This window comes from Fistularia commersonii, chromosome 17 (genome assembly GCF_037954325.1).
Source record: "Fistularia commersonii isolate RoL2024-O1a breed Wild chromosome 17, RoL_Fcom_v1.0, whole genome shotgun sequence".
NCBI lineage: Eukaryota > Metazoa > Chordata > Actinopteri > Syngnathiformes > Fistulariidae > Fistularia > Fistularia commersonii.
Window position 1 is genome coordinate 2157734 of NC_141300.1, and position 11878 is coordinate 2169611.

An 11878-nucleotide genomic window follows, 5' to 3' on the forward strand; every position below is an offset into this window, starting at 1 on the left:
GGATGAAACGTCCTGAGGGAATGTAGTTTTTAAGGTCACGTGACCTTAAAGTAGGATTAAATCTAAAACTTGATACAGGATAAACATACACTGCATCAACTGATCTCCATTCCAAAACAGGAAGCTGTGATTTTCCCTTATTTTTCCCTGCAGCAGGAACAAAATGATCCGCAGAGTCACCTGTGAGTGGGAAACAAACTCAGCTTGACATTTAGGAAAAAAACCTCCTGCTTCACGTCTGAGTTGCTTTCTAGCCTGGGATCCTCTCGGCCCGACACGCTCAGTGACTCGCGCTGCATGTTCCTCATGCGTATGTCAACAGCGAAGCCTTTTGCTGGTTCTCGTCCTGTCCTCCTTGGGTCAACACAGCGATGACTGTCGGCCAGGATTCACTCGGCTGCCCACGGCCCACAGCTGTCCAGGTGTGGGAGCGGCCCGCTGCCCTGTTTGCACTTGGAGGAGCCGTGAAGAAACACATGTTTGTGAGCGTGCAAAATGAACATACATTTGTGTTGTAAAGCTAATCTTGTGTAAATAGTCATTACAGGACTGAGGAGTGTTATGAGTATCTTACTAATTTTCCATCAAGTGCGCTGAGGCATCTGTACACACCTGTGGACACCTAGAGTCCACTTCAGCTGATGTGTGGAATGCCACTAGTGGGTTTTTTTTCGCTGTTGTTTTGTTGTTGAGGCTCAAACTAAGAACAAATGATCTGCAGTCCTGACGGAGATGAGTATCTCAATATAGACGTTGACGTTATTTAAACAAGGCTGCGGGGAGACTTGCTCAAATTTCCATCTTCATTTCCTCCTATTTTTTGTGTCTGTGTTATCAGGGTGGGGGGTTGCCAATGGTTACATGGCAAAAGTAGTTGCGTCAATGTCAATGGTGGTTTTTGGTACAGATATTATTGAGGTTCAAAGCTCCGGAGCCTGCTGAATACCCCTCGGACTCTTTCCTAACACAGATTTTTTTGTGGGGGTTTTGTTGCCATGGCTAGCGAAAGTCATTCCACAGCATATTTTGATAAGCTGGTTGCTGTGGCAGAAGAGCTCCAAGCAATGACGCGTTGGAAAACAATATCTGCCATATCTGCTTGTGCACATCAGGGACACAGTGAATGACTGACCTGCAGCTGATGACGCAGTCAACCGACAGTAGAACATCTCACACACCTACATGTCGCACAATGCAGTGCTAGATACTGCTGGTGTTTTTTTAGGATGACAATCTCCGCTGAAACCGTTCAAAGGGTCGGGTCAATCGTCTGTCACTCACAGGGTCGGCTGTTAGTCAAGGGCTATGCGTACAAACATCCAACCATCCCACCCAACATTCACACCTGTGGACAATTTAGAGTGAATTGGGTTGTGGGAAGAATATGGAGAACCTCCAGGAGAACATGGAGACTCCGCACAGAGACAAGCCATATGTATATATTTGTTCCACTCTTATTTATGTCTTATCTAATATATCACATCTGAACCGTCATATAACATCAGGGCTTTTCATCCATAAATACATGGACTTGATGATGGACTTCCATGGATACACGGACTACGTGGAATACATGGACTTCCTTGATGACGTCTTCTGTCTGAGACATCAAGTCTGAAGCCAGACCTCAAAGAGTTTCATGCAAATGAAGGAATAAAAGTCTGAGGTGAGAGGCGCCATTGTCGACGCTCCGGCTTTATTACTCGCGAATTGACCTACGATCATATTTGGTCAGCCAACAAATAAGGAGGATGTAGGCACGATTATATAGGTGTCTTGGAGGGCATCAGACGTCCATCCAGCACATTTATTCCACGGTAATAAAAGTCCAACCTCTCTGGTATAAAAAGGCAGTCAGGAGTGATCCGACATCGATCGTCGGGCTGAAAGTATGAGGTGGTCACCTGTGTGGTCGTGTCTCCTGGCTTTGCTGGCGGAGGTTGAGACCCGACTGGGTAAGACGGGAACGCCACCCCTTAAATTTCAGCCGTGATTTTCGACGGATTCTGACGTCTCCCTTTAAATCCTCCACAGTGCGCAACCATGTGAACAACATCTGCAGCACCTGGGGGCAGCACCACTTCAAGACCTTCGACGGGGATTTTTACCAGTTCGCCGGCACCTGCGAATACAACCTGGTTTCCGACTGCCGCACGTCCCTGCCCGAGTTCTCTGTGCGCATGAGGAGGAGCGGCAGCGAAGACGATGCAACCCCTACTGTCAGCTACATTGTTTTCACCGTCAGTGACCTTGCCGTCCACCTCACCAACGACACGGTCGCCGTCAACGGGCAGCGGTGAGTTGAACGACAAGGCTTCCCCCGACCCCGATGGGAGCCGGTTATATTTGGTTGTAACGCTCTTTTGGTGTCTTGCTCCTTCAGGGTAGCAACCCCGTACCACAACGGTGGAGTGCAGATTGAGAGAGACAGCGCTTACATCAAGCTGCAATCCAAAGTTGGCATTGATATCAAGTGGGATCGCGACAATGCAGTCCTGGTAAAGTCACCAACCTGGAGCCAGGAACCCATGACATGAGATGGGGACCTCGCTCTCGCCTGGCTTCTTTATATGGGTTCTCTCCAGGTTCTCCGCCTTCTTCCCTCAGCCCCAAAACCAGTCAGCAGGTTCACTGAAGAGTTGAAATTCTCTGCTGGTTTGAGGGAGAGGGCGAATGGTTGGATGATCCAGGATGTGCCCCTGTGATCGGATTGCCCTTTGACCCCCCATTATGACCTCGCGATGAAAGAATGAATTATTGCATTTCTACCGAGAGTGAAATTATTTTTCAGCGCCTGTCGCTCTGTTCCTGACGCAGGTTGAGCTCGATAGCGATTATGCGACTCACACCTGCGGACTTTGCGGCGACTTCAACGGCGATCCTTTCCTCAGCGAGATGATCAGCGACGGTTGGTTGATTACTTGGTTGATACTCCATTTAACCTGCCATGCACTGCACATGTATCATCTTGTCCATGGCAGGGATTTGTAGGTGTCAAGTTAAAGGCTGCGAGATTTTGATGTATTAACCTTCCATTCTGTTCATCTTGCACTTCATCATGGTTCCCACATGTAGGTCGATTCATCAGCCACGTTGAGTTTGGCAACATGCATAGGGTTCACCGTCCAAACGACGATTGCGAGGATCCCTACGAGGATGACGAGGAGGATGGGTCCCCGCTGACATCCTGCGGGGAGTTTGTGAGTTTGCACGACCCCGGATGATCGGTTGCAACGAAGACTGAAGGATTTGTTTTTTAAATTCTGAAGTCTCTCTATGCTCGCTTCCAGAAACTGGCCTGCGAGGATCTGCTGCTCTCAGACTCCTGGAGCCCCTGCACCGACCTGATCAAATCTGAGCCTTACATCAACGCTTGCGCCCAGGACATGTGCGCCTGCAACAACCGCAGCGACCAACAGTGTGTCTGCGGCACGCTTGCAGAGTTCTCTCGACAGTGTTCCCACGCTGGTGGGCAGCCGCCCAGCTGGAGGTCATCGGTGTTCTGCGGTAAAGCACCTCTGTTTGCTAAACTAGGATTCAGTCTTCAAAGACCCCTCTACCGCTATCACCATGAAAGCTACAACGCTGCAGTGCCAACTCGTTAATTCTCTGATCCATGCTTTCATTATTTATAATTCCCCATGATCCTCACAGGTAAATGGTGCCCGTACAACATGGTCTACGAGGAGAGCGGCTCCCCCTGCATGGAATCCTGCACACACCGGGACACCAATACTCTGTGCGAGGAGCACCCGATTGACGGCTGCTTCTGTCCTCCCGGTGAGTCCCCGCGCGTAAACCCCTGTGTTACGTTTCTTGTGTTTCGCTCGTGAAACCCGCCCCTGTCTCGTCCAATCCAGGCACCATCTTTGATGATATTTCCATGAGAGGGTGCATCGTTCCGTCTGAGTGTCAGTGCAAGCACGGCAGAATCTACAACTCCGGGGAGGTTTACCAGCAGGACAAGGAGAGCTGGTACTATTACACAGCATTTTCTTCTTATCGATAAATAATAAAAACATCCCTGAGTCTCAGAACCACCCTGCTTGGCCCGCAGCACATGTTCGGAGGGCAAATGGTACTGCAAGCGTCTGCAGACACCTGCCACCTGTGCACTGGAGGAGGGTTCATACCTAACTACCTTTGATGGAAAAGCGTACACCTTCCACGGGAACTGTTTCTACACCCTGGCCAACGTGGAGAACAAGGTGGACCAGTCGTTGCTCTGCATGGTTGGAAGTGAACTAACGCCGTATGTTCTAACTGCACACGTACTGTTCATGCTTTAGAATGACACAAGCCCAAAGTTCAGAATCCTGGTCCAGCTCGTGCGGTGTGGACACCACAGTTACGACACTTGTCTCAAGACCCTGAAATTCAAGTGGGGCAGTGAAAATAATAACGTGAGTCGGGGTTGTTCGATGTTGGTCGTGGGTTGTTGATGAAGATCAACAGACTGATTCCAATGCCGGGCGCCATCTGTCTTTGTTTTGTTTGTTTTTTATTCAGGTACTGATGTTCACATCTGATGGGGAAGTTAAGCAGAACAAGCAGACCGTTAGGCTGCCGTACCAATCAGGTGATCCTGCTGTCAAAAAGTGACACTCAATATGTGCACCCCCTGCACTGTCCTCACACTTGGGCCGACCGCTCCGCCGTTTACGTTTGTTTCAGCCAAGGGCGACATCAACGTGTTCCAGGCCTCGTCCTTCCACATAATGCTCCAGACCCACTTCGGATTGCATGTCCAGATCCAGCACAGGCCCCTTATGCAGGTCTACCTGACTCTCGACCAAAGCTACAGAGCAAAGACGCGCGGTAAGTTAACCCGGAGCCGAAATGAAGATATTTCAGATATTTCAGATCTGAATGCACGCTTTTGTCAAGAAATTGGGATAGTTGCCCAGCAATAGGTATAAGATTCAATGTGACAAATCGTCATTAAAATGTTGATATATCTGTGAAAGGCACCTGCGAGGAATTTTTTTGATCGTTATGTCAAGAAATGCTCCATTCTCCTCTCAAAGTAATGGTTTTCACCAGGCTTGTGTGGGAATTACAACATGGTCCTGTTTGACGACCTGACGACGCCGCAGGGGATTGTAGAGGGGACAGCAGTGACTTTTGCAAACACCTGGAAAATCCGTGCCGACTGCAAAGACACAATGGAGAGACTGGATGACCCCTGCTCCCTCAGTATGGAAAATGGTAAAGAGCTGTTTTTTTTCCCCACTCTGACAGTTTGATGTTTGCACATTTTTCGTCAAATGTGACTCATTTGTCCCCAGAGATGTATGCCCAACACTGGTGCGCCCTGCTGACTGAAAGGAACAACACCTTCGCACAGTGCCACTCTGCGGTAGATCCTGAGTTCTACTATAAGGTGAAAACAATCACTTCTCTCTCCGGCGTTGATCCGAGTGTTCTGCTCGGAACCCGCAACCCCGCAGGTCTCTTGACTGTGTTTTATTTTTATTTTTTTTTTCCCCTAACAGAGATGCATGTATGCTGCCTGCAACTGTGACAAGAGCGAATCTTGCCTGTGCGCTGTCTTCTCCTCGTACGCTCGGGCCTGTTCGGTCAAAGGGGTGTTCTTGACGGGCTGGAGAGAGAGCGTGTGTGGTGAGGATCTCCTTTTCTAGCTCCCACTTTAACCACTCGCCATCAAACAACCACTGTTAATACTGTTCCTGTTACAGATAAAGATGCCAAGAGCTGCCCAGCCTCCCAGACCTTCTCCTACCAGCACCGGAGATGCCAGCTGACCTGCAAGTCACTGGGCTCGGAGCAGCAGAGCTGCACCTCTGATTTCCTGCCGGTGGACGGCTGCTCCTGCTCCGAGGGCCTCTACCTGACCGACGACAACGTCTGCGTCCCCAAAGCCAAATGTCCATGCTACCACAAGGAAAGCTACGTCAAACCTGGAAGGTCCATCAGCATCCAGGGCGACCACTGGTGAGACAGGCGATCCACGCCGGACTGTGGAAACCACAGCAAAGTTACCCACGTTGTACGATCCATCTGCTGCTGTCTGTGTGTCTTTTGCAGTGTGTGTAACAACGGGAGGCTTCACTGCCACTCGTGGAGATCTCGTTCATCGAGTAGGTCTTCCGTTTTGTTTGTCTGGTTTCAGTGCCGAGCCGAACCACTTGTTGACATCGCGGGTGAAATTGCGCGTTCCTTCTTTCCGCAGTGTGCTCATCGCAGAAAACATACTTCAACTGCTCCGCGGCGGGCGCAGGGGAGCTTGGCGTGCAATGCGCACCCAGTTGCTCGAATCCTGACCGAGACGACTGTGTGAGTTGTGTTCGCGAGCCTTTACGCATCCATCGTATTTTGCGTGCAAATCACAGTGAGAGGTCACAGCAGTCCAAACAGCCGTGTCAGCGCCGTGGTCGCTCTTTCTCTTCAGGACGCCACTGAGTGTGAATCTGGCTGCCAGTGTCCGAACGGACTGCTTGACAACGGCAGTGGTGACTGTGTCCGACAAGACGACTGTCCCTGCGAACACAACAGACAACTCTACCCCACCGGAATGAACATTCTCAACAAGTGCAACAACTGGTATGCTGTGCTATGACAAGTTTCCACGCCTTGAGTGTTTTAACCCAGTTCTAACCCACATACCTCCCGCTCTGGACACACGCAGCACCTGCAGAGGTGGAAAATGGAACTGCACCAATGAGATGTGCCCAGGAACCTGCGTGATTTATGGGAGCGGTCATTATACCACATTTGATCAGCAACAGTACGGCTTTCAGGGACATTGTGGCTACATTGCTGTCAAGGTAGAGAAACAAGAAAAAAAGGATCAATGTCGTAAAATAAATGTCTTTCTTTCTATCTCTTTCTTTTTGTTCATATTGCACTCTAGCTATGAATCAGATGAACATCTTTGCTGTCAACAAGACAAACAGTTAATGTTGAATGGTTTCCTTTTTAAGAACAACTGCGGCAACAATACGGCCCTGGGTAACTTTGGCGTTATGACAGAAAACGTCCCCTGTGGAGCCACCGGGACAACGTGTTCCAAGACGGTCCGAATCTACCTAGGGGTGAGAGAACTGCCTATACCTGCACGGTGACACTGACGGTGTTTGATGCCACAGAATTTTTGTGAAAGTGTACTGTAAATTTTTGCTGTTGAGTTTGATTCATTTGTCTGTTGTATATTTGCATGTTTGTGTAAATGTGTTCTTCTTCTACTTCCTAGTTGAAGTAGAGATTGTAGTGGTCATATTATTATTCATCACGTGATCTTCCACCTCCTATGGTCAGCAGTATTATTTGATCCTTGTGGACAGAGACTAGGGTTAGATGGAGGAGGTTGATTCACTGTGGTGACCCCTAAAGAGAGTAGTCGGAGGAAAAAGCAGAACACGATTGCTTCGAAACAGTTTAATGATTTCTAAATATTGTATATTTGGTTAATATTGTAAAGCTTTGTGCAGCAAGGGCTTTTATGAACATCATTATTGACATGAAATTCCAGCGGAAAGAACCTAAATCTCCTTGGCATTTCCAGCGCACAGAAATCAAACTGTCGAAACGTAAGTACGAAGTGGTGGACCTGGGAAACGGCACAGAAATCGGGTACAAAGTGACAAGCCTCGGCCTGTACCTGGCGGTGGAATCAGACGTGGGTATGATCGTGCTCTGGGATCGCGAGACATCCGTCCGGATCATTCTGGATCCGCGGCACAAAGTGAGTCCAGCCACCGCCTCCTGCAGAGTGCCTGATGGGAACATGAAATCAGTGTGAAGCGTATACATGAACACCTGCTTCTTCCTCGTGAACCAAACTAATAATTCTTGCAAATGTTGTTCCGGTGAAAAAGGGACAGGTTTGTGGTCTGTGCGGGGATTTTGACGACGACGGGCAGAACGACTTCACCACCCAGGATCAGCTGGTTGTGAACAGCGCTCTAGAGTTCGGCAACAGCTGGAAAGTGCACAGCAAGTGCCCTGATGTGAACACAACTGTAGATCCGTGTAAGGTCAGACCTCACCGGCAGCACTGGGCAAAGGCAAAGTGTGAGAAAATAAACGAGAAGATTTTTGAATCCTGTCATGACAAGGTAATGACCGAGCGACCTTCGAGGCAGCCACTTCATATCCAGTGTTTGAATAAGATTAACTATGTTCATATTTTCCCCTCACATACTTGGACTGGATAGGTCGAGCCCAAGCCATTCTATGACAACTGTGTGAAGGACTCGTGCGCCTGTGACAGCGGAGATGACTGTGTTTGTTTCTGCACGGCAATTGCGGCTTACGCTCAGGCCTGCAGTGAGGCTGGCGTATGCATTGCTTGGAGAGGCCCCGAGTTATGTCGTAAGTTACAGGTTGTTCGGCCGTCCGTCTGTTTTTCGGGGTTTGACTTCTATTCAGAAAACGTACCACACAGAAATACTTTGCCACAATCGAAGTTAAAAAATGGATACCGGAAATTCACGACGGTCTGTTTTATAGTTTGAGATGAAGAAATGCTTTTGCCACAAGGTGGTATTGAAGATTTCCACAGCTCACCTCGCCCCTTCCTTTCCAAGTGAAGGGGAGAACATGTAGCAGGTTCAGCCAGGAGGGAGTCTTCATTCACCCAAAGTTGGGTTCTTAGGGAAATTTCTTTTATGACAAAGGGAAGCGGTTAGGATATAAATGCTCAGTGTTATTGGGGTTCATGAAAAAAGTACCATGGAGACAACCACATCTGACAAATGACTCCTCGTTGATAAACAACTTGTCGCTGACAAACTACTCGTTGTTTTTGCCATGTTGGGGCAAACAGAAATTACTTTTACCTGAAATTAATACGGTAAAGAATTCCTGCTAATGATCTCTTCCATTTTCAAGCTGGTTAAGTATCTGAACTACCGCACTTGTTCTGACGTAATGAGTTCATAAGTTCACCACGCGTATCTGTCTAGAGTTTATGTAAGTTTGGCTAGAGTCAACGAGGTCATGGGATTGGAATATTTAAGTTAAGAGCCCTTTTTTTATTGATCCCCCTTGGCTAGGAGAATTGATAACCATTTGAGTAAGTGCCAAGGCATTAGGTAAATACCCAAGATTGCCGAGCTGTATGACCAGGCGGGATACAAAGATTAGGAGAGCCACTGACATTAGCCAAATGCTCTCCAGGCAGACTAGAGGGCTATCTTTGTATTGCACTTTTTTAGCACAAGCCTTATATATAATCAAGATGGTGTCAGTGGGAATGTTATTCATCATCTTCTACATCATCACTGTTTGGTCATAGACGATGGTCACAGTACATCTGACATGTATTCTTTGCAGCTATCTTATGCGACACCAACTGTACCTTGCTCTACCAGCCTTGTCACCGACCATGCTACAAAACCTGTTTGAATCCAGAGGCTATCTGCGTCCCCAATATAAACACACTGGAAGGTAAGAGGCCAATTCACAGTGGTCACTTCAACGCCTATAGCCTGTATGATGATACTAAACTTGAAAAATGTCACTCAGTGTGTCAGAGTAACAGAAAAATACAGAACGTTTCCACTGTTAATTTCTCCATTGGAAAGGAATAACAAGTCCTGGTTTGCACTTTGTTCTCCACAGGCTGTTATCCCCAATGCCCAGAGGACAAACCCCTCTTTGATGAGGACAAAAAGAAATGTGTGAAAGAATGTGATGGGTGTTTTTACAATGGAAAAAGGTACAAAGAGGGTGACATCATTGAGTATGTTAATGACAACATGGGGACATGTTACCAGAAAATATGCCTCAATGGAACAGTGACAAATACAAGCAACCCTTGTCCTTCACCGACATCGACAACTACAGCCACTCCACCCTTAACCGCATCTTCAACAACACCCCTAACCACTCATCCCACAACAGAAAAAACAAGCACAACCACAAAATCTACAATCCCACCAACTGGACCTCCTACAACACCTGAGGAGACAACAACCACTAAATATACAGCCCTGCCAACTCCACCTCAAACAACAAGACCTCTAACAACACCCGCAAAGACATCGACCCCAAAGTTTACAATACCGACAAGGGAAACTCCAACCGTAAATCCGCCTTCAACAACAACCTTCACACCGTCCACAACCCCATGTACTGAAGGATGTATATGGTCAGAGTGGTATGATGAACATAACCCAAACAAAGACCATAGTGACTGGGAAACATATGAAAACATTACAAATAGTGGGAAAAAGATATGTAAAAACCCAGAAAAAATTGATTGTCGATGGACTGATGGTCCAGAATTCAACTTTGATGACTTTATCGCGGAAACTGGACAAGTTGTTTCTTGTGACAAAGAATATGGGTTGATATGCAAAAGTGAAGACCAGATTCATAAAAAGTGCTTCAACTATAAAATAAGGGTGTGTTGTAAGTGTGAAACTGTAACGACTGCTAACACTATGACCCCATCAACTCAACCTCCAACAATTCAATCAACCTCTACCACAAAGTATACCCCTGTATCCACATCCAGGACGACAGAGCCTCCAACAACAAAACAGACAACCACAACAGGGCCTACTACACCGTCTGGGGAACAAACCACACCCAGATCTACTGAGGCCCCCTCAACAATAAGACCACACACGTCCACCAAATCTACATTGCCACCTACTACGCCTGTCACATCGGAACCAACAAAACAAACCACAGAGTCTACAACACCACTCACTGGACCACCTGGTACTTCTTCAGTGTCGAGCATACCAGTGTCTACACCCAAGACTACCGAGCCTCCAACAACACAGCAATCATCCACAACCACAAAATCAACCATCCCACCAACTACACCTCCAACCACAAAACAGCCAACCACAAAACAGCCAACCACAACCACAGAATCTACATCCTTACCATCTAGACCTCCTGTAACAACTGAAGGACCAAGCACCCCTGTATCCACATCCAGGACGACAGAGCCTCCAACAACAAAACAGACAACCACAACAGGGCCTACTACACCGTCTGGGGAACAAACCACACCCAGATCTACTGAGGCCCCCTCAACACTAAGACCACACACTTCCACCAAATCTACATTGCCACCTACTACGCCTGTCACATCGGAACCAACAAAACAAACCACAGAGTCTACAACACCACTCACTGGACCACCTGGTCCTTCTTCAGCGTCAAGCATACCAGTGTCTACACCCAAGACTACCGAGCCTCCAACAACACAGCAAACATCCACAACCACAAAATCAACCATCCCACCAACTACACCTCCAACCACAAAACAGCCAACCACAACCACAGAATCTACATCCTTACCACCTAGACCTCCTGTAACAACTGAAGGACCAAGCACCCCTGTATCCACATCCAGGACGACAGAGCCTCCAACAACAAAACAGACAACCACAACAGGGCCTACTACACCGTCTGGGGAACAAACCACACCCAGATCTACTGAGGCCCCCTCAACACTAAGACCACACACGTCCACCAAATCTACATTGCCACCTACTACGCCTGTCACATCGGAACCAACAAAACAAACCACAGAGTCTACAACACCACTCACTGGACCACCTGGTACTTCTTCAGCGTCGAGCATACCAGTGTCTACACCCAAGACTACCGAGCCTCCAACAACACAGCAAACATCCACAACCACAAAATCAACCATCCCACCAACTACACCTCCAACCACAAAACAGCCAACCACAAAACAGCCAACCACAACCACAGAATCTACATCCTTACCATCTAGACCTCCTGTAACAACTGAAGGACCAAGCACCCCTGTATCCACATCCAGGACGACAGAGCCTCCAACAACAAAACGGACAACCACAACAGGGCCTACTACACCGTCTGGGGAACAAACCACACCCAGATCTACTGAGGCCCCCTCAACAATAGG

The 11878-nt window shown here is 48.0% G+C and overlaps 1 protein-coding gene across 1 annotated transcript; it reads left to right on the forward strand.

Annotated features, from left to right (window-relative positions):
- Positions 1 to 1891: 1891 nt before the first annotated feature.
- Positions 1892 to 11290, forward strand: LOC147224727 (mucin-2-like). The gene is made up of 29 exons (XM_086163661.1): positions 1892 to 1955; positions 2035 to 2296; positions 2384 to 2498; positions 2818 to 2908; positions 3076 to 3200; positions 3291 to 3507; positions 3655 to 3780; positions 3861 to 3975; positions 4058 to 4208; positions 4290 to 4403; positions 4510 to 4579; positions 4675 to 4818; positions 5044 to 5208; positions 5289 to 5383; positions 5496 to 5622; positions 5700 to 5955; positions 6049 to 6101; positions 6194 to 6297; positions 6413 to 6564; positions 6650 to 6788; positions 6945 to 7055; positions 7526 to 7705; positions 7839 to 8078; positions 8178 to 8334; positions 9298 to 9411; positions 9586 to 10391; positions 10484 to 10537; positions 10919 to 10972; positions 11024 to 11290. Exons 1-29 carry the CDS (start codon positions 1892 to 1894, stop codon positions 11288 to 11290), a joined length of 4668 nt encoding a protein of 1555 aa, XP_086019787.1.
- Positions 11291 to 11878: the final 588 nt, after the last annotated feature.

What these genes read in the sequence shown, in the direction of transcription:
- LOC147224727 (XM_086163661.1), top strand. Translation starts at nt 1,892, where the DNA reads ATGAGGTGGTCACCTGTGTGGTCGTGTCTCCTGGCTTTGCTGGCGGAG. An exon ending in ATCCTGAGTTCTACTATAAG is followed by an intron (nt 5,384 to 5,495) that starts GTGAAAACAATC and finishes TTCCCCTAACAG; the next exon opens with AGATGCATGTATGCTGCCTG. An exon ending in ACAACAGGGCCTACTACACC is followed by an intron (nt 10,973 to 11,023) that starts GTCTGGGGAACA and finishes CTCAACACTAAG; the next exon opens with ACCACACACTTCCACCAAAT.